The 24478-nt window shown below is 49.3% G+C and overlaps 2 protein-coding genes across 2 annotated transcripts in view; one reads left to right on the top strand and one right to left on the bottom strand.

The window, feature by feature from the left end:
- LOC119918189 (WAS/WASL-interacting protein family member 2-like) overlaps positions 1 to 10879 on the bottom strand; it is a 13913-nt gene extending 3034 nt beyond the window's left edge. Inside the window, exons 1-6 of the mRNA XM_038738790.1 lie at positions 10849 to 10879; positions 10518 to 10603; positions 7941 to 8241; positions 5100 to 5225; positions 4074 to 4733; positions 3710 to 3934 (exon numbers count right to left, since the gene is read on the bottom strand). Coding sequence (XP_038594718.1) covers positions 3710 to 3934; positions 4074 to 4733; positions 5100 to 5225; positions 7941 to 8241; positions 10518 to 10603; positions 10849 to 10879 — 1429 coding nt within the window. The remainder of the gene's footprint in view (positions 1 to 3709; positions 3935 to 4073; positions 4734 to 5099; positions 5226 to 7940; positions 8242 to 10517; positions 10604 to 10848) is intronic.
- A 3963-nt stretch (positions 10880 to 14842) lies between these two features.
- si:dkey-225f5.4 lies at positions 14843 to 23591 on the top strand. The gene is made up of 9 exons (XM_038710080.1): positions 14843 to 14895; positions 16338 to 16434; positions 17261 to 17384; positions 17600 to 17757; positions 19073 to 19215; positions 19294 to 19471; positions 19596 to 19735; positions 22557 to 22719; positions 23467 to 23591. The coding sequence occupies exons 1-9, from the start codon at positions 14879 to 14881 to the stop codon at positions 23530 to 23532; spliced, it is 1086 nt and encodes a 361-aa protein (XP_038566008.1). The 5' UTR covers positions 14843 to 14878; the 3' UTR covers positions 23533 to 23591.
- The last annotated feature ends 887 nt before the right edge of the window (positions 23592 to 24478 follow it).

Below are 24478 nucleotides of genomic sequence, written 5' to 3'. Positions count from 1 at the left end.
AGAGACGAGAGGACGGAGAGACGAGAGCACGGAGAGACGAGAGCACGGAGAGACGAGAGCACGGAGAGACGAAGGAGAAGAGACGAAGGAGAAGAGACGAGAGGACGGAGAGACGAGAGGACGGAGAGACAAAGGAGAAGAGACGAGAGGACGGAGAGACGAGAGGACGGAGAGACGAGAGGACGGAGAGACAAAGGAGAAGAGACGAGAGGACGGAGAGACAAAGGAGAAGAGACGAGAGCACGGAGAGACAAAGGAGAAGAGACGAAGGAGAAGAGACGAGAGGACGGAGAGACGAGAGCACGGAGAGACAAAGGAGAAGAGACGAGAGCACGGAGAGACGAAGGAGAAGAGACGAAGGAGAAGAGACGAGAGGACGGAGAGACGAGAGGACGGAGAGACAAAGGAGAAGAGACGAGAGCACGGAGAGACAAAGGAGAAGAGACGAAGGAGAAGAGACGAGAGGACGGAGAGACGAGACGAAGGAGACGAGACGAAGGAGAAGAGACGAGAGGACGGAGAGACGAGACGAAGGAGAAGAGACGAGAGGACGGAGAGACGAGACGAAGGAGAAGAGACGAGTTTATTTTCCAGCTTCGGTTTGAGAAACAGACAAATTCAGTTTCCAACAAACTCTGAGGTGAAAGAGAGACGAAGGAGAAGAGACGAGAGGACGGAGAGACGAGACGAAGGAGACGAGACGAGAGGACGGAGAGACGAGACGAAGGAGACGAGACGAGAGGACGGAGAGACGAGACGAAGGAGAAGAGACGAGAGGACGGAGAGACGAGACGAAGGAGAAGAGACGAAGGAGAAGAGACGAGAGGACGGAGAGACGAGACGAAGGAGAAGAGACGAAGGAGAAGAGACGAGACGAAGGAGAAGAGACGAAGGAGAAGAGACGAGAGGACGGAGAGACGAGACGAAGGAGAAGAGACGAGAGGACGGAGAGACGAGACGAAGGAGAAGAGACGAAGGAGAAGAGACGAGACGAAGGAGAAGAGACGAAGGAGAAGAGACGAAGGAGAAGAGACGAGAGGACGGAGAGACGAGACGAAGGAGAAGAGACGAGAGGACGGAGAGACGAGACGAAGGAGAAGAGACGAAGGAGAAGAGACGAGACGAAGGAGAAGAGACGAGACGAAGGAGAAGAGACGAGAGCACGGAGAGACAAAGGAGAAGAGACGAAGGAGAAGAGACGAGAGGACGGAGAGACGAGAGCACGGAGAGACGAGAGCACGGAGAGACGAGAGCACGGAGAGACGAAGGAGAAGAGACGAAGGAGAAGAGACGAGAGGACGGAGAGACGAGAGGACGGAGAGACGAGAGGACGGAGAGACAAAGGAGAAGAGACGAGAGGACGGAGAGACGAGAGGACGGAGAGACAAAGGAGAAGAGACGAGAGCACGGAGAGACAAAGGAGAAGAGACGAAGGAGAAGAGACGAGAGGACGGAGAGACGAGAGCACGGAGAGACAAAGGAGAAGAGACGAGAGCACGGAGAGACGAAGGAGAAGAGACGAAGGAGAAGAGACGAGAGGACGGAGAGACGAGAGGACGGAGAGACAAAGGAGAAGAGACGAGAGCACGGAGAGACAAAGGAGAAGAGACGAAGGAGAAGAGACGAGAGGACGGAGAGACGAGACGAAGGAGACGAGACGAAGGAGAAGAGACGAGAGGACGGAGAGACGAGACGAAGGAGAAGAGACGAGTTTATTTTCCAGCTTCGGTTTGAGAAACAGACAAATTCAGTTTCCAACAAACTCTGAGGTGAAAGAGAGACGAAGGAGAAGAGACGAGAGGACGGAGAGACGAGACGAAGGAGACGAGACGAGAGGACGGAGAGACGAGACGAAGGAGAAGAGACGAGAGGACGGAGAGACGAGACGAAGGAGAAGAGACGAAGGAGAAGAGACGAGAGGACGGAGAGACGAGACGAAGGAGAAGAGACGAAGGAGAAGAGACGAGACGAAGGAGAAGAGACGAGAGGACGGAGAGACGAGACGAAGGAGAAGAGACGAGAGGACGGAGAGACGAGACGAAGGAGAAGAGACGAAGGAGAAGAGACGAGACGAAGGAGAAGAGACGAAGGAGAAGAGACGAGAGGACGGAGAGACGAGACGAAGGAGAAGAGACGAGAGGACGGAGAGACGAGACGAAGGAGAAGAGACGAAGGAGAAGAGACGAGACGAAGGAGAAGAGACGAGACGAAGGAGAAGAGACGAGACGAAGGAGAAGAGACGAAGGAGAAGAGACGAGAGGACGGAGAGACGAGACGAAGGAGACGAGACGAAGGAGAAGAGACGAGAGGACGGAGAGACGAGACGAAGGAGACGAGACGAAGGAGAAGAGACGAGAGGACGGAGAGACGAGACGAAGGAGACGAGACGAAGGAGAAGAGACGAGAGGACGGAGAGACGAGACGAAGGAGAAGAGACGAGAGGACGGAGAGACGAGACGAAGGAGAAGAGACGAAGGAGAAGAGACGAGAGGACGGAGAGACGAGACGAAGGAGAAGAGACGAGAGGACGGAGAGACGAGACGAAGGAGAAGAGACGAGAGGACGGAGAGACGAGACGAAGGAGAAGAGACGAAGGAGAAGAGACGAGAGGACGGAGAGACGAGACGAAGGAGAAGAGACGAGAGGACGGAGAGACGAAGGAGAAGAGACGAGAGGACGGAGAGACGAAGGAGAAGAGACGAAGGAGAAGAGACGAAGGAGAAGAGACGAGAGCACGGAGAGACGAGAGCACGGAGAGACGAGAGCACGGAGAGACGAAGGAGAAGAGACGAAGGAGAAAAGACGAAGGAGAAAAGACGAGAGCACGGAGAGACGAAGGAGAAGAGACGAAGGAGAAGAGACGAGAGCACGGAGAGACGAGAGGATGGAGAGACAAAGGAGAAGAGACAAAGGAGAAGAGACGAGAGGACGGAGAGACAAAGGAGAAGAGACAAAGGAGAAGAGACGAAGGAGAAAAGACGAGAGGACGGAGAGACGAGAGGACGGAGAGACGAAGGAGAAGAGACGAAGGAGAAGAGACGAGAGCACGGAGAGACGAGAGCACGGAGAGACGAAGGAGAAGAGACGAAGGAGAAGAGACGAAGGAGAAGAGATGAAGGAGAAGAGACGAGAGGACGGAGAGACGAGAGCACGGAGAGACGAAGGAGAAGAGACGAAGGAGAAGAGACGAGAGCACGGAGAGACGAGAGCACGGAGAGACGAAGGAGAAGAGACGAAGGAGAAAAGACGAAGGAGAAAAGACGAAGGAGAAAAGACGAAGGAGAAAAGACGAGAGCACGGAGAGACGAAGGAGAAGAGACGAAGGAGAAGAGACAAAGGAGAAGAGACGAGAGGACGGAGAGACGAAGGAGAAGAGACGAAGGAGAAGAGACGAGAGGACGGAGAGACGAGAGGACGGAGAGACAAAGGAGAAGAGACGAAGGAGAAGAGACGAAGGAGAAGAGACGAGAGGACGGAGAGACGAGAGCACGGAGAGACAAAGGAGAAGAGACGAAGGAGAAGAGACGAGAGGACGGAGAGACGAGAGGACGGAGAGACGAATCTGCAGCTTTAATCACATCAACAGAGAGCAGGAGGTTTTCATGCGACCGTCTGACTTCATCATGCCGGTCTCGCCGCGAGCCGGCTCAGATTCTGTTCTGTGGTTTCGGGCGGACAGACGGAGGAAAGAAGAGACAAACAGACTCACCGACAAAAGAACGAGGGATGATGGAGGAGGAGGAGTGTCCGTTGCGAAGAGGAGGGGGAGGCGGGGGAGGAGCAGCGGGGGTGCGGGTTGGCGGGGGAGGAGGTTTCCCTCTGGCGGGGGGGTCGGAGGAGAGGGAGGGGCTACCATGTGTCCTGTAAGGAGGAGGGGGCGGGGCTTCTCTGCCACCTGCCCTCAGCGCCGAGGACTGGACCGGGACCGGAGGAGCTGAGGACAGAGACCAGAGATCAGTACAGTACATCTGATCCTGACCTCAGTCCATAAAGACTGGATCCTACGTCTCCCATAATGCACCTGGACCGTGTCCAGTTTCTGATGACATCACTACAAACAGCTGAGTTCTCACCTGCTCCTCTACCTGGCGTCTCTCTGATGGGGGGCGGCGGCCTGTTGGCGCCCTGTTGTGAGGGGGTAGGGGAGGCTGGGGGAGGTGGAGGGGCGTGGCCTCTGGTGGGGGTGTGGCCTCCTGGTGTGGGGGCGGTCCTCTTGTTGCCGAGGGAGTTGTGGCGCTGCGGCAGCTCAGGCGCCGCCTCGCCGCCACCTGACGGACCGTTAGTGATTCGGTAAGGTGGAGGGGGCGGGGCCAGAGAGGAGGAGGAGGTGGAGGACGCGGTATTTCCTCCTGAGGTGGGAGGGCGCCTGCTGTTGCTAGGAGACGGGGGAGGTTTGGACGGGAGGGGCGGCGTGTTGTTAGGGGTCGGGGGGAGGGGCTTCTCTCTGTTATAGGAGGAGGGTGGGGAGGGGGCGTTACCGCGGCGACAGGCAGGAGGAGGTGGAGGGGGGGCGGAGGAGGAGTGCTTCATGCTGGAGGAGGGGGAGGAGGCGGCGGACGAGGGGGAGGAGGAGGAGTGAGAGGAGGAGAGGTTGGGCAGCGAGGGACGCTGGGAACGAGGCGTCTCCATCGGCGACAACGCCTGAGGGGAGGGGCTTTCTGGGTCATCATGGCGATGGCTGGGGGGGCGGGGCGCTGCGCCCCGAGTGGAGGGAGAACGTCCAGAGGAGCCGTCTGCAAAATATATAATCAATATACTGATCGATCAAAAACTGATGAATTCACATGATTTCAGAAAACAATAAAAAAAGAATATTAAAGTAATAAAAAACAAAATGTATAATAAAAAATAACAAAGTGATCTACAAATAATAAAAATACTAATAAAATACATTTAGAAATATAAATACAGGGACTAAAGTACAAAAAAGATCCAAAAAGATTTAAATAAATTAAAGTTTAAACTTAAAAATATGTATAGAAAAGTTTAAAATATAGAAAGGTTTAAAAACAAAAATAAATTATATAAAAGTTTTAAAATATAAATAAATCATTTTTATATAATATCAATAAATAGATTAATATTCATTAACTCTTCACCTCCGACTGGTCTCAGTTTAGGAACTCCGCCTGTGAACAGTCCTCCGATTGGTGGAACAGAACCTGACGGGCTCCCTGCTGCGCTGCCATTGGCTCCCCCTGTTGCTGCTCCGCCTCCTTTAGGCTCTGAGAACCACAACCATTGGACAGGTGAATAAGGGCTCCGCCTCCGCAGCATGATGTCACTACACTACGATGACACTAAGATGACATCACTGACTGAATGAGTAAATGTGTGATGGGTGGGGGGGGGGGGGGGGTGCAGGTGAGCTCAGGTAATGTGACACTCAGGTGAGGTGTGATGGTAAAAGTGAATGAAGTGTTTACGCGCCCACGCTGCTCCGATGACATCACCGACAGCACAACATGAGTGACAAACAGACACATGTTATAATCTGTGACATCACATCTATGACATCACTCATGGCTGTGAGGTCACAAACACAATCCAAACATTTTCTCCTGATTGGTTCAGACAAACTTCCACCTCGCGTCAAACCGCCGCCGACCTGCAGCCGTTAGCTGTGAGCTAGCCAGCGACCACACAGGTGTGACCTCAGCAGAAACCCCCACTTCCTGTTTCCTCTCTGTGCGTTTCTGAAACAGATCCTGAAGGATCCACACAGGAGAGGAACCAACTTCCTGAAACGTAAACTGTAACCACAGCGATCCAGTAGCTAACGCCGCGTGGGCCGCGTCCGCTACCTGTGTGGTCACCTGGCTGCTCTGACGGCGTGCTCGCAGATCTCTCGTGTGACTCGGCGAGTTTATCACGAGCAGAACGAGACCCGAGGTGGAACCAGGCTCCGGTGGAAGATCACCCGCCGCCAGGTGTTACCGTCCTCCACCGCAGGTAAACAGGAAGCAGGTGAGCCGAGCAGCCTTACATCAGCTAGCTTAGCATAGCAACGTTACAGCTAGGTGTAGCGTGTAAGCATTAAATGCTAATGAACTAGCAAAGCGTGCTAACACGTGGCGCTGCGTGCGAGGCGGTTTGACCCAAACAGTTTGTGGTTACATGCTGGAACTACTTCCTGTTACAGCCGACTCATCATCCCTTCTGCCGGACAGGAAACAGTTCCAACATGCGACTTTAATCAGCTTCACTCTGACAGGTGGGTCAGGATTGAAAGTGGGCAGCACACATCATCATCATCAGGTCAGCAGGCGCTCTGCAGGACGCCGCAGGATCTGTTCTAACCAGCCGCCCACCTGTCTGATGACAGTTAACCTGTCGTGGTGCCGTGAGATGATGTTTTCAATATTTCATATTTCAGCTCCAGCTGATCGCCGTCAATAAGAAAGGAGAGAGGCGTTAAATCACAAACAAAATCAACATCTCAGACGAGGCGGGACAGAAAAAAGTGGAACAAAAACAAACAGGAAGAGATGAACAGAGTAAAATCAGCTGGACCTAATGAACAAACTGTGTGTGTGTTAAACTCTGAGGAGGAGCAGGAGAGACTGTTTCACCTCCTGCAGGATCTCTGCGGCGCCCCCCTGAGGAGGCTCTCCGTTAATGTATTATAATAATTAGATAATATTTTAATAATAATAATAACAACTAACAGCGAGTGTGCAAACTGTTTTTCTGGCTCCCTCGGCTGCAGCTTCCTGACTTTAACTCTCTGTCAAACCATAAAACCGGCAAAATGTTGAATGTAGTTTGGTTAATGAGCTCGTCGGTGTTTCTGACTCTGATGTTTAAGAAGAACCAGATGGTGAGAGTCTCGGCCTACGGAGAGGATCCAGGCTGGTAAATCAAGGTGACCACGTGAACGAGCTCGTAGGGCCGGGCAATAAACCAATAACAGTGAGATCATTTCCCTCAAAAACAATCAAACAAATGTTCAATAAATGGTTGATTTAATTTGTTTGAATCTCAGGGCTGGACGATTCGGCCAACAACGTTATCAGGATAAACATCAAATCTTTATTTCTTTAAGTTTAAAGTCTGATTTCTGCTCCTGAGAGAAAGTTAATGTGGTTTTAAACTTAAACAGCGGATCATTAATCTGAGGCAGAACATTCAGACAAAATGTGTTTCAACAAATACGCACGAGGAAAATTAAGTAAAAGCTTTTTAAGTCACTTTTGCTTCAACAAAATAAACATGTTAATAGAAAAATTAAGTCCTAATTCGTTTTGACTCAAGTGAATAAAAAACATTTATTGAATATCGGTTTTATTGTCCAGCCCTATAGAATCATGAACGAATCAGCACTGAATGTTTCTATTAATTATTATTACTTATTTTGTTGAGGAAAAAATATTTTATTTAATTTTCCTCGTGCACATTTGTAGAAACAGATTTTGTCTGAATGTTCTGCCTCAGATTAATGATCCGCTGTTTAAGTTTAAAACCACATTAACTTTCTCTCAGGAGCAGAAATCAGACTTTAAACCTGGAAGAAAAAAGATTTGATGTTTATCCTGATAATTATTGATTTCAACTGATGTGAAGTTTGTATTGTGAAAACATTTTGGTTGCATCTTCCAGCCCTGCAGGCTCGTATCTCAGATCCGTGGGAATGAGATCTGGTTTTCGGGTTTCTTGTGGCTCTGGTGGAGGATTTCTTGTTTCCTGCTCCGCAGCAGAAACACCTCCACTGACCTCTCTCACTCTGACTGTAAACAAGCGGTTTGATTAACGAGGCGGGAAACTAAACGCTTGTGAAGATTTGAAAGCACCAGCTGAGCAGCTTTTAGTCTCAGAAAGACGTTAAAGGTTCTGGACCCGAGTCCTCAGTCCGGTCTGGTGGACAGGAAACATGGCGGCTGGCTGAGACCCTGCTGCCTCCTGCATCGCGCTCTGACATCACACAAGGTTAGTGGTCTTACTCTCTAGTGACGGAGGAGCGGAGCTCTGACCTCCGGCCGTCCTCTGCTGCTCCTCGGGCGGCGCCCCCTGCTGTGGAGGCGGGCTCTGCTGCTGGTGTAGGTACTGGTATAAGCGAATGTATGGGTGGTCTGTGGGAGGTGTTTGGCTCTTTGGTGTTTGGCTCTTACTGTCGAGCAGCGGCGCGCTGCGGTCGTTCACCACCGCCACCTTCTTCAGCCGGGTGCCTTTACAGATGTCCGTCAGCAGAGCGCCGCGACCTTTAGCCTCCTCTCTGCTCAGCTTGGGGGGGCTGGTGTTGGCCTGGGGGGGCAGACGGGGAATCAAAGACTGCATAGTTATGATTATTGATCATTAATAATTTACAGACCAGTGTCTGTAATTAAAACTGCTCTAACTGGAATTAATATAATACCAGTGGTGAAAAATTCCCCTTCTTATAAATCCCAAGGATGCTCACAAGTCTCTGAGCTGGAGTCCAAGTCAAGTCTCAAGTCTCTGAGCTAGAGTCCAAGTCAAGTCTCAAGTCTCAAGTCTCTGAGCTAGAGTCCAAGTCAAGTCTCAAGTCTCTGAGCTGGAGTCCAAGTCAAGTCTCAAGTCACAAGTCTCTGAGCTGGAGTCCAAGTCAAGTCTCAAGTCACAAGTCTCTGAGCTGGAGTCCAAGTCAAGTCTCAAGTCACAAGTCTCTGAGCTGGAGTCCAAGTCAAGTCTCAAGTCACAAGTCTCTGAGCTGGAGTCCAAGTCAAGTCTCAAGTCACAAGTCTCTGAGCTAGAGTCCAAGTCAAGTCTCAAGTCTCAAGTCTCTGAGCTGGAGTCCAAGTCAAGTCTCAAGTCTCTGAGCTGGAGTCCAAGTCAAGTCTCAAGTCACAAGTCTCTGAGCTGGAGTCCAAGTCAAGTCTCAAGTCACAAGTCTCTGAGCTGGAGTCCAAGTCAAGTCTCAAGTCACAAGTCTCTGAGCTGGAGTCCAAGTCAAGTCTCAAGTCACAAGTCTCTGAGCTGGAGTCCAAGTCAAGTCTCAAGTCACAAGTCTCTGAGCTGGAGTCCAAGTCAAGTCTCAAGTCTCAAGTCTCTGAGCTGGAGTCCAAGTCAAGTCTCAAGTCTCAAGTCTCTGAGCTGGAGTCCAAGTCAAGTCTCAAGTCACAAGTCTCTGAGCTGGAGTCCAAGTCAAGTCTCAAGTCTCAAGTCTCTGAGCTGGAGTCCAAGTCAAGTCTCAAGTCTCTGAGCTGGAGTCCAAGTCAAGTCTCAAGTCTCTGAGCTGGAGTCCAGGTCAAGTGTCGAGTCTCTGAGCTGGAGTCCAGGTCAAGTGTCGAGTCTCTGAGCTGGAGTCCAGGTCAAGTGTCGAGTCTCTGAGCTGGAGTCCAGGTCAAGTGTCGAGTCTCTGAGCTGGAGTCCAAGTCAAGTCACAAGTCTCTGAGCTGGAGTCCAAGTCTAGTCTCAAGCCTCTGAGCTAGAGTCCAGGTCAAGTCTCAAGCCTCTGAGCTAGAGTCCAAGTCAAGTCTCAAGCCTCTGAGCTAGAGTCCAAGTCAAGTCACAAGCCTCTGAGCTAGAGTCCAAGTCAAGTCACAAGTCTCTGAGCTGGAGTCCAGGTCAAGTCACAAGTCTCTGAGCAAGAGTCCAAGTCAAGTCACAAGTCTCTGAGCTGGAGTCCAAGTCAAGTCACAAGTCTCTGAGCTAGAGTCCAAGTCAAGTCACAAGTCTCTGAGCTAGAGTCCAAGTCAAGTCTCAAGTCTCTGAGCTGGAGTCCAAGTCAAGTCTCAAGTCTCTGAGCTAGAGTCCAAGTCAAGTCTCAAGTCTCTGAGCTAGAGTCCAAGTCAAGTCTCAAGTCTCTGAGCTAGAGTCCAAGTTAAGTCTCACGTCTCTGAGCTAGAGTCCAAGTCAAGTCTCAAGTCTCTGAGCTGGAGTCCAAGTCAAGTCTCAAGTCTCTGAGCTGGAGTCCAAGTCAAGTCTCAATTCTTTTCACAGCTCAGCGTCAAAATTCTCCCAGTTCTGGTTCGGTTGGAGAGCTAATTTAGGCAGATGTCCCAGTTTGATCACCTGAAAATCACCAAAGGTGACGATGCAGTTTGCAGCTCTAAGAACTGAGTGTCTGTCCAACACTCCTGTTACTGCAGGAGGAGTTAGGGACCGTCTGAAAAGGTCAATACGATCCGTTTAAATCGTCAAAAACTGTTTAGTTTTTAAACCCAGAAATCTCACTGCCACCCAGAGACAGTTCACACCTGACAGATTGTAAAGAAAAGTTTAATTAACTAATTAAGAACAGTGACGGTTGTAATTTCAACCGTTTGCTCACCTCTCATCCGTCCTGGACGTCCTCTCTCTCTCTCTCTCACAGCTGGTAGTTGTTCTTTACAACGTTCAATGTTTTTATTAAAGGAGCGGATACTGAAGTGCGTGATGGGATTTATTGTTTTGTTTTGACTGTGGTATCAATTATCTAGAACTTGTACTGGTATCAGTATCGACAGGTACCCTGACGTCCCTGTAATAAACCCAATCTGTGATAAACATGGAGCCGGGCAGGAGAAGACGATGAGGAAGGTGTTGGAGTGATGATGATGATGATGGTGTGTAGTTACCTGGCTGAAGGTGGGGGGAGGTGGGGGTCCCCCTGGTGGTGGGGGAGGAGGGGGGGGGTGGGCATCCTGCTGCAACAGCTGATCACCTGAAACACAAACAGCTCGTTATGTTCCGCCCTCGGATGAGCTGGACAGAAACAAGTTTAAAGGTTCTTCTGTCTTCATGGTGGCGCCTCCCGTCTCTGCAGAACACTCAGGACTCAGCTCTGATCTCACCTCTGATCAGTCCCTGCAACTTCGAATTTAAACATAACGAGGAGCGACAGAAGATAAAGATCAACATCTGTCTCCTGTCAGAATAAAGTCCAGCATCACGTCTCGTCCTCGTCACCGTGGACCACAAGAACACGACTGTCTATCATCTTCAGGCCTCACTACATCACTGCTGTCGACCCACAGCTCAGCAGATCTCAGGTCGGCTCCACATCAGACCAGGTCTACATCAAAGGCCACAGTAAAGACCTGAACTATACGAACACTGAGTCTCTGAAACTGCCGGTTTCATCCTTTTATTATACAGTTTGTGTCAAAGACAGAGACTTCCTAGACCACATCAGACCAGGTCCACATCAAAAACCACTACACTTAGACTTGTCAAATCTGGACTAGTCTAACAAATAGACTCTAGAGACTGTTTAACACCCAAACTCTGATTTCTGGGACCGTTGTTCTGTTTGTTAAACCAGAAAAGGAGCGAGTTCATCTCTGATTCTCAGCATCGTCAGATAGATGAGTTAGCTCCCAGTTAGCATCATCAGCACCGGCCTGCATCTCTGCAGCCTGCTAACCTAGCACGTTAGCTTCTCTGCAAAGCTAGCACGTTAGCTTCTCTGCAAAGCTAGCACGTTAGCTTCTCTGCAAAGCTCTTGTAATGCAGTTTAGTAAAAAACAATGAACATCTGCCCGCAGATACACGCAGATACACGCAGATACACGCAGATACATCCCGGGCCGTTAGTTTCTAAAACGACTAGTTACTGATAGGCGGAGTTAGCTCACCAGCTAGCTGTGTGTTAGCATTAGCAGCAGGTCTGTGCAGCATCATCCAGGTGGAACAGATACTACCTGTGAACGTGCGCGGCTCCCTGCAGGTTAACTCATCCTTTCACCTGTCTGCTCGCTGCGCTCGTGCTCTGTGACACCTGCCGCTGTGTGTCTCTCGGTTAGCTCCGCGGTTAGCCGTTAGCTGCTGTGCTGCAGAGCTCTGCTCAGATTTTTTTATTCCCCCTCCAGTCAACACACAGGAGCACGTGACCTGCCGAGGCATGCACTGCAGCTGCAGGCTGACGTCACTGCAGCTGCAAGCTGACGTCACTGCAGCGCGTTCTGACACTGCTTCTCCTGCAGTCCAACCAGGAGGGAGTACTCAGAGCCGGTACTGCAGTAATAACACTCAGGGAAATGTTCCTGCAGTAAAAGTACTTATACTCAGGGAAATGTTCCTGCAGTAAAAGTACAACCAGGAGGGAGTACTCAGAGCTGGTACTGCAGTAATAACACTCAGGGAAATGTGCCTGCAGTAAAAGTACTTATACTCAGGGAAATGTTCCTGCAGTAAAAGTACAACCAGGAGGGAGTACTCAGAGCCGGTACTGCAGTACTAACACTCAGGGAAATGTGCCTGCAGTAAAAGTACTTATACTCAGGGAAATGTTCCTGCAGTAAAAGTACTTATACTCAGGGAAATGTGCCTGCAGTAAAAGTACTTATACTCAGGGAAATGTTCCTGCAGTAAAAGTACAACCAGGAGGGAGTTCTCAGAGCCGGTACTGCAGTACTAACACTCAGGGAAATGTGCCTGCAGTAAAAGTACTTATACTCAGGGAAATGTTCCTGCAGTAAAAGTACTTATACTCAGGGAAATGTTCCTGCAGTAAAAGTACAACCAGGAGGGAGTACTCAGAGCTGGTACTGCAGTACTAACACTCAGTGAAATGTTCCTGCAGTAAAAGTACTTATACTCAGGGAAATGTTCCTGCAGTAAAAGTACTTATACTCAGTGAAATGTTCCTGCAGTAAAAGTACAACCAGGAGGGAGTACTCAGAGCCGGTACTGCAGTACTAACACTCAGGGAAATGTTCCTGCAGTAAAAGTACTTATACTCAGGGAAATGTTCCTGCAGTAAAAGTACAACCAGGAGGGAGTTCTCAGAGCCGGTACTGCAGTACTAACACTCAGGGAAATGTTCCTGCAGTAAAAGTACTTATACTCAGGGAAATGTTCCTGCAGTAAAAGTACAACCAGGAGGGAGTACTCAGAGCTGGTACTGCAGTAATAACACTCAGGGAAATGTGCCTGCAGTAAAAGTACTTATACTCAGTGAAATGTTCCTGCAGTAAAAGTACAACCAGGAGGGAGTACTCAGAGCCGGTACTGCAGTACTAACACTCAGGGAAATGTGCCTGCAGTAAAAGTACTTATACTCAGTGAAATGTTCCTGCAGTAAAAGTACTTATACTCAGTGAAATGTTCCTGCAGTAAAAGTACAACCAGGAGGGAGTACTCAGAGCCGGTACTTCAGTACTAACACTCAGGGAAATGTTCCTGCAGTAAAAGTACTTATACTCAGGGAAATGTTCCTGCAGTAAAAGTACAACCAGGAGGGAGTACTCAGAGCTGGTACTGCAGTACTAACACTCAGGGAAATGTTCCTGCAGTAAAAGTACTTATACTCAGGGAAATGTTCCTGCAGTAAAAGTACTTATACTCAGGGAAATGTTCCTGCAGTAAAAGTACTTATACTCAGTGAAATGTTCCTGCAGTAAAAGTACTTATACTCAGGGAAATGTTCCTGCAGTAAAAGTACTTATACTCAGTGAAATGTTCCTGCAGTAAAAGTACAACCAGGAGGGAGTACTCAGAGCCGGTACTTCAGTACTAACACTCAGGGAAATGTTCCTGCAGTAAAAGTACTTATACTCAGGGAAATGTTCCTGCAGTAAAAGTACAACCAGGAGGGAGTACTCAGAGCTGGTACTGCAGTACTAACACTCAGGGAAATGTTCCTGCAGTAAAAGTACTTATACTCAGGGAAATGTTCCTGCAGTAAAAGTACTAACACTCAGTGAAATGTTCCTGCAGTAAAAGTACTTATACTCAGGGAAATGTCCCTGCAGTAAAAGTACTAACACTCAGTGAAATGTTCCTGCAGTAAAAGTACTTATACTCAGGGAAATGTTCCTGCAGTAAAAGTACAACCAGGAGGGAGTACTCAGAGCTGGTACTGCAGTACTAACACTCAGGGAAATGTCCCTGCAGTAAAAGTACTTATACTCAGGGAAATGTCCCTGCAGTAAAAGTGCTAATACTTTAAAGCAGGATGTTGCTGCTGTGGTTTTTGAGCTGTTTTAACATTTATTCCTTAAAACCTACTAGTCGCTATATAAAAGCAGTACTTATTTTTTGGCTACTAATAAGTACTGCATTAGTTACTAGAGACTAATTGCACATTTTTGCCCTACGTGGCTCAGCAGTTCAGATACCATCAATTTGAATAGTTACTAGTAACTAAAATGAAGTACTAGTGTCTAATCAATAGTTACTAGTTAAATGGGGATAGTTACTAAGGTAAAGGTACTTTATTGTCACATACATGTCGTGAAATTGACCCTCTGCGTATAGTTTTGTGTGTGGACACATGCCTTTGGTGTGAGAGACCCGGGTTTGAATCTACTGTGAGAGACACCATCGTGTCCCTGAGCGAGACATTTAACCCCTCGCTGCTCCAGAGGCGTGCGACCTCTGACATGTACAGCAGCTGTAAGTCGCTTTGGATAAAAGCGTCAGCTAAATGGATAAATGTAAATTTAATCCGTCGCTCAGGAAAGCAGCATGCAGCCGCTGTTCGGTGGCTCAGTGAATATGATTGATTGTTTGGTTTGTAAAATAGTGACGAATAAACAAACAAAAACAATCTCTCTTTGACGTTGTGACATTACGGGTTTATAAAATACAATGATTCCTCTTTGTTAAAAAATATTAAACACTTGGTTTCAATGTATTTAAGTATAAATATGATATTTTCATGATGAATGTGATTATTATTATTCTCTTTCACAAACTGAATTCGAAAAAAAGATAAATATTTTGACGTATTTTTAAGGAAATAGAACATTATAAATCTGTGAATATATGTATAAGTATGTATGTGACAATGTTTCTTATATTTATTATTATTAATAATAATTTTTTCCTCACTGTGTATTTTGCCTTTTCACTGTCCACACTGTTAATGTTGGCCAAAAAGGTTTACAATAAAGTTTTGTAGAAAGATTATTCCTGATTGGCTCAAAGTGCGGCGGCGTCATCGTCAGTCGGCCAATCAGATGGCTCGTGGTCCCGCGGTTGTTTGAAAATAGAAATGGCCGACGTCCGAGCGTAAGTGTCTGTTTTTAACGAACAGCTCCAGATGTTTGCGTTTAAAGCGTGTTTCAGATGTAACTTCAGGGTCAGACGGGGTTTTTCTGTCCACACGGTTTAGATTTTGTGACTCAAACGGCTGAAAACATGAGAATAAACGGCGGTAAAGAACGTTAGTAAGCTAGCTGAAGCTAACGGAGCTAACGGTGTAAAGATGGTTGTTAGAGCTCTAACGTTACCTGTCTCTGTGTCTCTGTCTCCACCTGTCTCTGTGTCTCTGTCTGTCTCTGTCTCCCTGTCTCTGTCTCTCTGTGTCTCCACCTGCCTCTGTGTCTCTGTCTCCACCTGTCTCTGTCTCTCTGTGTCTCCACCTGCCTCTGTGTCTCTGTCTCCACCTGTGTCTCTGTCTCCACCTGTCTCTGTGTCTCTGTCTCCACCTGCCTCTGTGTCTCTGTCTCCACCTGTCTCTGTCTCTCTGTCTCTGTCTCCCTGTCTCTGTGTCTCCACCTGCCTCTGTGTCTCTGTCTCCACCTGTGTCTCTGTCTCCACCTGTCTCTGTGTCTCTGTCTCCACCTGCCTCTGTGTCTCTTTGTTTCCACCTGGCTCTGTGTCTCTGTCTCCACCTGCCTCTGTGTCTCTGTCTCTGTCTCCCTGTCTCTGTGTCTCCACCTGCCTCTGTGTCTCTGTCTCCACCTGTGTCTCTGTCTCCACCTGTCTCTGTGTCTCTGTCTCCACCTGCCTCTGTGTCTCTTTGTTTCCACCTGGCTCTGTGTCTCTGTCTCCACCTGCCTCTGTGTCTCTGTCTCTGTCTCCCTGTCTCTGTGTCTCCACCTGCCTCTGTGTCTGTGTCTCTGTGTCTGTCTCCCTGCCTCTGTGTCTCTGTGTCTGTGTCTCTGTCTCTGTGTCTCCACCTGCCTCTGTGTCTGTGTCTCTGTGTCTCCACCTGTCTGTGCCTCTGTGTCTGTGTCTCTGTGTCTCCACCTGTCTGTGCCTCTGTGCCTCTGTGTCTGTCTCCACCTGCCTCTGTGTCTCTGTCTCCACCTGTCTCTGTGTCTCCACCTGTCTGTGCCTCTGTCTCTGTGTCTGTCTCCCTGTCTCTGTGTCTCTGTCTCCACCTGCCTCTGTGTCTCTGTCTCCACCTGCCTCTGTGTCTCTGTCTCCACCTGTCTGTGCCTCTGTGTCTGTGTCTCTGTGTCTCCACCTGCCTCTGTGTCTCTGTGTCTGTGCCTCTGTGTCTGTGTCTCTGTGTCTGTCTCCCTGCCTCTGTCTCCCTGCCTCTGTGTCTCTGTCTCTGTGTCTCAACCTGTGTCTGTGTCTCTGTGTCTGTGCCTCTGTGTCTGTGTCTCTGTGTCTGTCTCCCTGCCTCTGTCTCCCTGCCTCTGTGTCTCTGTCTCTGTGTCTCAACCTGTGTCTGTGTCTCTGTCTGTCTCTGCCTCTCTGTGTCTCTCTCTGTGTCTCAGTGTGCTGCAGCGCTGTGATCCGGCTCTACTGGACCCCCACGGAGACCCGGAGCAGCCGGACTGTGGTGAGGCAGCCCGGATGGTCGCCTACCTGACGGTCAGTCTGCCTTTTATTGTGTTTAATATAAAACCAAGAGAGCTGGAAGATGATGCACAGTAACAACAGTGTGTGGACAGGATGTTTACGGAGCTGCTGGCAGACCGAAGACAGACGTCATGTCAACCACAGGGAGGAGTCTGCAAGTTATTTCCCCTGCACCGTAGTGCGGTTAATTTCATCAGCCTTTAGTCTTATAGTCCTGTGTCAGATGTCCACTGTATACTATTTGTTTAAATCAAGTTTTATTTGCCTAAAAGTCTGGTTATTTTAGTCATTAACCTTCCTGTCAGTCTTTCCTAACTCATTAGTTAGATTAGATTCAACTTTATTGTCACTGGTACAAAGCAACGAAATGCAGAGCAGTAATAAAACAGAATGTGATACATTATAATAGAAAGTGCAAGGTCTGAATGAAATATAAATATAAATACAGGGAGGTGCAGGCTACGACCAGGTGGTGGCAGCACGCTATGAATAACTATGCAGAATGTGCAACGATATGATTTTTGTAATTTTGATGAGTATTTTGGTCGATCTGCTCAAACCAGCAGAGAGATATTTATCATTTTAGTCTTTATTTCACTCCTCTCAATTACAGATAAAATGTTTATTCTCCTTTTCACTGCAAAGGCGACATTAAGGTACCTCAGTTCCCGGTGGTCAGCCTTGATATGTCGCTTCAAGGGTTAGGGTTAGCTGGAAGAAATCTGAAGCGCCACCTTTGGATTAAACCTTAACACCTTTAATGACTTCAGTGCGGAATCGATCAGTCGATCGGTTATTTGACAGAAAATAAACGACCGACACTGATCTGTGTGTTCAGGACAGCCGTCGTGTGCAGAAGGTTCTGTGGCGTCAGCTGTTTGTTCTGGACTCCATGATGTCTCTGTTGGAGGGTCTGGAGTCTGCCCAGCAACTGATGACACAAGGCTGCCCCCCCCAGCCCGGTACACACAGTACACACAGTACACACAGTACACACAAAATGTTTTGACGTTACCAGGTTTATTTGTATGTGAGTCTTGAACCTCTTCAGATTTAGATATTTAGTGTAAACAGGATTTAAACAAAGACGTCACTGAACGAGCTTCTCTGCATGTTTCCTTCATGACATTTAAGCTCCATCTCTTCTAACTGCTGTACCTGTGTGTGTGTGCGTCAGAGGGCGGGGCCCGGGGCAGGTGGAAGGCCCTGAAGGCGGAGAGCAGGACCAGGACGGAGGAGACGGAGGCTCTGCTCAGATCTCTGCAGGAGAAAATCCAGCAGATCCACGACAGACGACACAAACTCACGCAGCTGGTCCGGCAGCTGCAGGAGAAGGTGACGAGAACAGCTGGAGGGGAGACTAACGGCCAATGAGAGGAGGGCGTCCACAGTTAGCGAGGGTGGAAGCGGTTAGGAAGTTCAGTGTGGTCACGTGGTGCTGGGTAACAGGCGGCTGATCCGGTCCCTCGTCCCTCATTGAATCGTAGACTCAGTGGGTTTCCGCATGTTGTCACCTGCGTTTGTATTGTTGGTTTTAACTGTGGTGATGGCGCAGTGGAGAAGACGCATGCCTTTGATGTGAGACCCGGGTTCAATCCTCCACTGAGACACCATTGTGTCCCTGAGCAAGACACTTAACCCCTCGTTGCTCCAGAGGCGTGCGACCTCTGACATGTGTATATATTAATTGTAAGTCACTTTGGATAAAAGCGTCAGCTAGATGAATAAATGTAAACGTCTCTGATGGCAGAAGAAAGTATTTTCCAAATATTCTCCCGAACTGTCAGAGCTGCGTTACGTTTACGTTACTACAATACCCAGAATCCACTGCAGGTACTCCAGCTGTCAGAAAGCTTGTTGGAGATGAGTCTTGCAGAGGGTGAAACTATGAAGGTGGAGAGGAGTCCGCTTAAATCTGTCTGGCTCGTCTCCTCATGTCCTTCTCTCCTTATCTTCTCTTCTCCTCATCTCGTGTCCGTGTTTCCTCTCCTTATCTCCTCCCGTCTCCTGTCCTTGTGTCCTCTCCTTGTCTCCTCATGTCCTTATCTCCTCGTGTCCGTGTTTCCTCTCCTTATCTCTTCCCGTCTCCTGTCCTTTTGTTGTCTCGTTGTCTCCTCGTCTCCTCATGTCCTTATCTCCTCTCCTTGTCCCCTCCTCTCTTTGCCTCCTCGTGTCCATGTTTCCTCTCCTTATCTCCTCTCGTCTCCTTGTCTTCTCTCCTATCTCCAGTCCTTGTTTCCTCTCCTTATCTCCTCTAGTCTCCTGTCCTTATGTTCTCTCCTTATCGCCTCTCCTTGTCTCCTCTCCTTATCTCCTCTCGTCTCCTTGTCTCCTCTCCTTATCTCCTCTCGTCTCCTTGTCTCCTCCTTCACTTACCTTCTCCTCTCCCTGTGTCCTCTCCTTGTCTCCTCTCCTTGTCTTCTCTCCTTTCTCCTGTCCTTGTCTCCTCCTTCACTTACCTTCTCCTCTCCCTGTGTCCTCTCCTTGTCTTCTATCCTATCTCCTTTCCTTGTTTCCTCTCCTTATCTCCTCTCGTCTCCTCTCCTTGTCTTCTATCCTATCTCCTTTCCTTGTTTCCTCTCCTTATCTCCTCTCGCCTCCTGTCCTTATGTTCTCTCCTTATCTCCTCTCGTCTCCTTGTCTCCTTCAGAAGCAGCAGCGTGAACAGCTGAGGGAGTCTCTGCAGAAGGTCCAACATGCATTGCAGGCGTGTGACCATCAGCTGACCAAGCTGAGGGCGGAGTCGGAGGCGGCGCTCAGTCAGCTGACCAGCTGGCAGCGGCTCAGAGACGAGTGAGTGTCATCGGGTCACGTGACCTTGGCTCGGTGGTTGTGATTGGTCACTAACTCCGCCTCCTGTTCACCTGTCAGGCTGCAGGTGTACGTCTCCACCGTCCAGGACGTCATGCAGATCAATCTGCTGTCCTTCAGCCAATCAGAGCTGTGCTTGGAGCTCAGGCCACGCTCCCCATCTAACCAGTCGTCCAATGAGCTCGATCCGCTGAAGCTGTCAGTCACCTGGAGCCACGACGACCGCTTCACACTGCAGGTAGCACCACGCCCACTGATCCAGCTTCACCTGAGGATTGATTACATCACAGACCTGCAGGCTGAAACAGGTTTCCAGCTGCTGATTGGTTAACCCCTCTTAAAGTGACGGTGTCTGTGTGCAGGTGAACGGGAGCGCGGCCGGTCTGGCGGAGGGCTGCATGTCGGGCCGACGGGCCGAGCTGAGCGCCGCCCTGCTGGAGGTGATGCAGTGCTACATGGGTCAGTTTGAGCTGCTGTCTGAGATCCAGGGACTGAGATCCAGGTGAGCCTCCACTTCCTGTTTGTTCTCCTCCACTTCCTGTTTGTTCTCCTGTCAGTCGGTGATGATGAGCGAGACCTCTGATTGAAACCCGTCGGATCGGTAATCAATAATCACCCGTCATGAGGAGCTGACTCTGCTGAGACTGACTAAACTGACTTGCAGGACGAGTTCTCTATAATGAGTTTCCCCCAGCTTCCAGTCTTTGTGCTAAGCTAGGCTAACAGTTTCCCTCTGTGTCCAGTCTATGTGCTAAGCTAGGCTAGCAGTTTCCAGTCTTTGTGCTAAGCTAGGCTAGCATTTCCCCCAGCTTCCAGTCTTTGTGCTAAGCTAGGCTAACAGTTTACCTCTGCTTCCAGTCTTTGTGCTTAGCTATGCTAACAGTTTCCCTCTGTGTCCAGTCTATGTGCTAAGCTAGGCTAACAGTTTCCAGTGTTTTTGCTTAGCTAGGCTAGCAGTTTCCCCCTGCTTCCAGTCTTTGTGCAAAGCTAGGCTAACAGTTTCCCCCAGCTTCCAGTCTTTGTGCTAAGCTAGGATAACAGTTTACCTCTGCTGCCTGTCTTTGTGCAAAGCTAGGCTAACAGTTTCCCTCTGTGTCCAGTCTTTGTGCTAATCTAGGCTAGCAGTTTCCAGTCTTTGTGCTAAGCTAGGCTAGCAGTTTCCCCCAGCTTCCAGTCTTTGTGCAAAGCTAGGCTAACAGTTTACCTCTGCTGCCTGTCTTTGTGCAAAGCTAGGCTAACAGTTTCCCTCTGTGTCCAGTCTTTGTGCTAAGCTAGGCTAGCAGTTTCCTGTCTTTGTGCTAAGCTAGGCTAGAAGTTTCCTGTCTTTGTGCTAAGCTAGGCTACCAGTTTTCCCCAGCTTCCAGTCTTTGTGCAAAGCTAGGCTAACAGTTTCCCTCTGTGTCCAGTCTTTGTGCTAAGCTAGGCTAGCAGTTTACAGTCTTTGTGCTAAGCTAGGCTAGCAGTTTCCCCCAGCTTCCAGTCTTTGTGCTAAGCTAGGCTAGCAGTTTCCCCCAGCTTCCAGTCTTTGTGCTGAGCTAGGCTAGCAGTTTCCCCCAGCTTCCAGTCTTTGTGCTGAGCTAGGCTAGCAGTTTCCCCCAGCTTCCAGTCTTTGTGCTTAGCTAGGCTAGCAGTTTCCCACAGTTTCCAGTCTTTGTGCTAATCCAGGCTAACAGCTGACCTCTGCTGCCTGTCTTTTTGCTTAGCTAGGCTAGCAGTTTCCCCCTGCTTCCAGTCTTTGTGCAAAGCTAGGCTAACAGTTCCCCTCTGTGTCCAGTCTATGTGCTAAGCTAGGCTAGCAGTTTCCCCCAGCTTCCAGTCTTTGTGCTAAGCTAGGCTTTACCTCTGCTACCTGTCTTTTTGCTTAGCTAGGCTAGCAGTTTCCCCCAGCTTCCAGTCTTTGTGCAAAGCTAGGCTAACAGTTCCCCTCTGTGTCCAGTCTATGTGCTAAGCTAGGCTAGCAGTTTCCCTCTGTGTCCAGTCTTTGTGCTAAGCTAGGCTAGCAGTTTACAGTCTTTGTGCTAAGCTAGGCTAGCAGTTTCCCCCAGCTTCCAGTCTTTGTGCTAAGCTAGGCTAGCAGTTTCCCCCAGCTTCCAGTCTTTGTGCTGAGCTAGGCTAGCAGTTTCCCCCAGCTTCCAGTCTTTGTGCTGAGCTAGGCTAGCAGTTTCCCCCAGCTTCCAGTCTTTGTGCTTAGCTAGGCTAGCAGTTTCCCACAGTTTCCAGTCTTTGTGCTAATCCAGGCTAACAGCTGACCTCTGCTGCCTGTCTTTTTGCTTAGCTAGGCTAGCAGTTTCCCCCAGCTTCCAGTCTTTGTGCTAAGCTAGGCTAACAGTTTCCCTCTGTGTCCAGTCTATGTGCTAAGCTAGGCTAGCAGTTTCCAGTCTTTGTGCTAAGCTAGGCTAGCATTTCCCCCAGCTTCCAGTCTTTGTGCTAAGCTAGGCTAACAGTTTACCTCTGCTTCCAGTCTTTGTGCTTAGCTATGCTAACAGTTTCCCCAGCTTCCAGTCTTTGTGCTAAGCTAGGCTAACAGTTTCCCTCTGTGTCCAGTCTTTGTGCTAAGCTAGGCTAGCAGTTTCCAGTGTTTTTGCTTAGCTAGGCTAGCAGTTTCCCCCTGCTTCCAGTCTTTGTGCAAAGCTAGGCTAACAGTTCCCCTCTGTGTCCAGTCTATGTGCTAAGCTAGGCTAGCAGTTTCCAGTCTTTGTGCTAAGCTAGGCTAGCAGTTTCCCCCAGCTTCCAGTCTCTGCTACCTGTCTTTTTGCTTAGCTAGGCTAGCAGTTTCCCCCAGCTTCCAGTCTTTGTGCTAAGCTAGGCTAGCAGTTTCCAGTCTTTGTGCTAAGCTAGGCTAGAAGTTTCCCCCAGCTTCCAGTCTATGTGCTGAGCTAGGCTAGCAGTTTCCCCCAGCTTCCAGTCTATGTGCTGAGCTAGGCTAGCAGTTTCCCCCAGCTTCCAGTCTTTGTGCTGAGCTAGGCTAGCAGTTTCCCCCAGCTTCCAGTCTTTGTGCCAAGCCAGGCTAACAGCTGACCTTTGCTACCAGTCTTTGTGCTAAGCTAGGCTAGCAGTTTCCCTCAGCTTCCAATCTTTGTGCTAAGCTAAGCTAACAGTTTCCCCCAGCTTCCAGTCTTTGTGCCAAGCCAGGCTAACAGCTGACCTTTGCTACCAGTCTTTGTGCTAAGCTAGGCTAGCAGTTTCCCTCAGCTTCCAATCTTTGTGCTAAGCTAAGCTAACAGTTTCCCCCAGCTTCCAGTCTGTGTGCCAAGCCAGGCTAACAGTTTACGTTTGCTACCAGTCTTTGTGCTAAGCTAGGCTAACCTCCATCTTGTTTTCAGTTTTGCCATAGACTGGCGTCCCGCCCAGCGCCTGCTGGTCTACCTGAAGTCTGCTGTGCTGGTGTGTCACCTGGAGGTGGAGGACGGGTACCCGGGCAGCGGACGAGCCCGGCTGCTGTCGGTACGAAGGGACGGACAACCTCTGGACACATCTGGACTGAAGGTAACAGAACCAGGAGCTGAGCAGCTACACAGGTCACATGACAGCATAATGTGTTCTGACTGCACAGGAACTAAAGGCAGCAGGCACATTGTTGTCCCCTTCACCTGTTAAAGTGCGGCTGTATGAGGTACTTGTACACAGTCTGTGTACTACCTGCAGTAACAGAGTTGGACCGGCACTGAGGCTGAAGAGGCTCAGCAGCTAACAAGTTTCAGCAACCTGAAGGAAGACCCACCAGAAAAATCAACGTCTTAATGTCTGAGTTTCCCTGCCAGCCAGTCAGAACTGAAGAAGTCCTTTGGATGAGGGACGAAACGTCTTCCAGTATCTTCAACCGAGTCCAGCTGCCCTTGACTTTAACCTTCGTTGGATAACTATGACCTGGATGACAGAGAACCTTCATAGACAATGTCTTAATATCTATCTACCATCAGGCGAACATTTCCTTTGGAACAACAAATTCATCAGCAGTAGAACTTCAGTATTTCATCACATAAACACACCTGGTCTGCTCTGTGTGAGCTGAGAATATTAAACACAGAGCTGCACATGAACCAATAAACTCGTTAGCTGCTGACCCTCTCCAGCTTCAGTGCTGGTACAACTCTCTAATACACAGACTGTGTACAAGTACCTCATACAGCCACACTTCACATATCCAGTACCGTCTCTTTAACATCTCATCACAGCAGTTCTTCATAAAACACAAGATGATCAGAAGCGTGACCTCCTCTCTCTCCCTCTCAGCCTCAGACAGACGACCTCAGCCTGACAGGATGGCTGGTGTTTCTCAGCAGCAGTCCGCTCATCTGACCCGCTCCTCTGCTCCGCCGTGTGTCTCCTCCTCGTCCTCCATATGTCTCCTCCTCCTTCCTCCATGTGTCTCCTCCTCGTCGTGTCTTCTCCTCGTCCTCCTCTCTTTCCTCAATGTGTCTCCTCCTCGTCCTCCATATGTCTCCTCGTCCTCCTCTCTTTCCTCCATGTGTCTCCTTCTCTCTTTCCTCCATGTGTCTCCTCCTCTCTTTCCTCCATGTGTCTCCTCCTCTCTTTCCTCCATGTGTCTCCTTCTCTCTTTCCTCCATGTGTCTCCTCCTCGTCCTCCCTCCATGTGTCTCCTCCTCGTCCTCCTCTCTTTCCTCAATGTGTCTCGTCCTCTCTTTCCTCCATGTGTCTCCTCCTCTCCTTCCTCCATGTGTCTCCTCCTCGTCCTCTCTTTCCTCCATGTGTCTCCTCCTCTCTTTCCTCCATGTGTCTCCTCCTCGTCCTCCTCTCTTTCCTCAATGTGTCTCCTCCTCTCTTTCCTCCCTTTCCTCAATGTGTCTCCTCCTCTCTTTCCTCCATGTGTCTCCTCCTCGTCCTCCTCTCTTTCCTCCATGTGTCTCCTCCTCTCCTTCCTCCATGTGTCTCCTCCTCATCCTCCTCTCCTTCCTCCGTGTGTCTCCTCTCGTGTCCACCAGGTGTCACTGTCTCACCTCTCTTCCTACATGACAAAATGGTCTTCAAACTGTAAATAAACTTCTAACACCAAACGGATCAGAGTGTTCCTGAGCTTCTTAAACATTCTCACATCTGTAGAACTCATCAGCGCTGTGGAAACACTTTTTAATAAAACCAATAAAAGGCTCATTCACAGAGGGGCTGGGGCTTTTATTTTGTAACGCTGCCCCATGGCCACCAGAGGTCACTGTTTCCTGTCTGCCTCCCAGCATGCAGTGCTGCACTGTGACATAACACACACACACATGCACATGTGTGGAAG

This window comes from Micropterus salmoides, unplaced genomic scaffold, assembly GCF_014851395.1.
Source record: "Micropterus salmoides isolate LMB-PRFRI ecotype aquatic unplaced genomic scaffold, ASM1485139v1 Ms_hic_scaffold_10, whole genome shotgun sequence".
In the NCBI taxonomy this organism is placed as follows: Eukaryota; Metazoa; Chordata; class Actinopteri; order Centrarchiformes; family Centrarchidae; genus Micropterus; species Micropterus salmoides.
This window is presented reverse-complemented; position numbering and strand designations above follow the sequence as displayed.

What these genes read in the sequence shown, in the direction of transcription:
- si:dkey-225f5.4 (XM_038710080.1), top strand. An exon ending in TGGCAGCGGCTCAGAGACGA is followed by an intron (nt 19,216 to 19,293) that starts GTGAGTGTCATC and finishes TTCACCTGTCAG; the next exon opens with GCTGCAGGTGTACGTCTCCA. An exon ending in ACGACCGCTTCACACTGCAG is followed by an intron (nt 19,472 to 19,595) that starts GTAGCACCACGC and finishes GTCTGTGTGCAG; the next exon opens with GTGAACGGGAGCGCGGCCGG.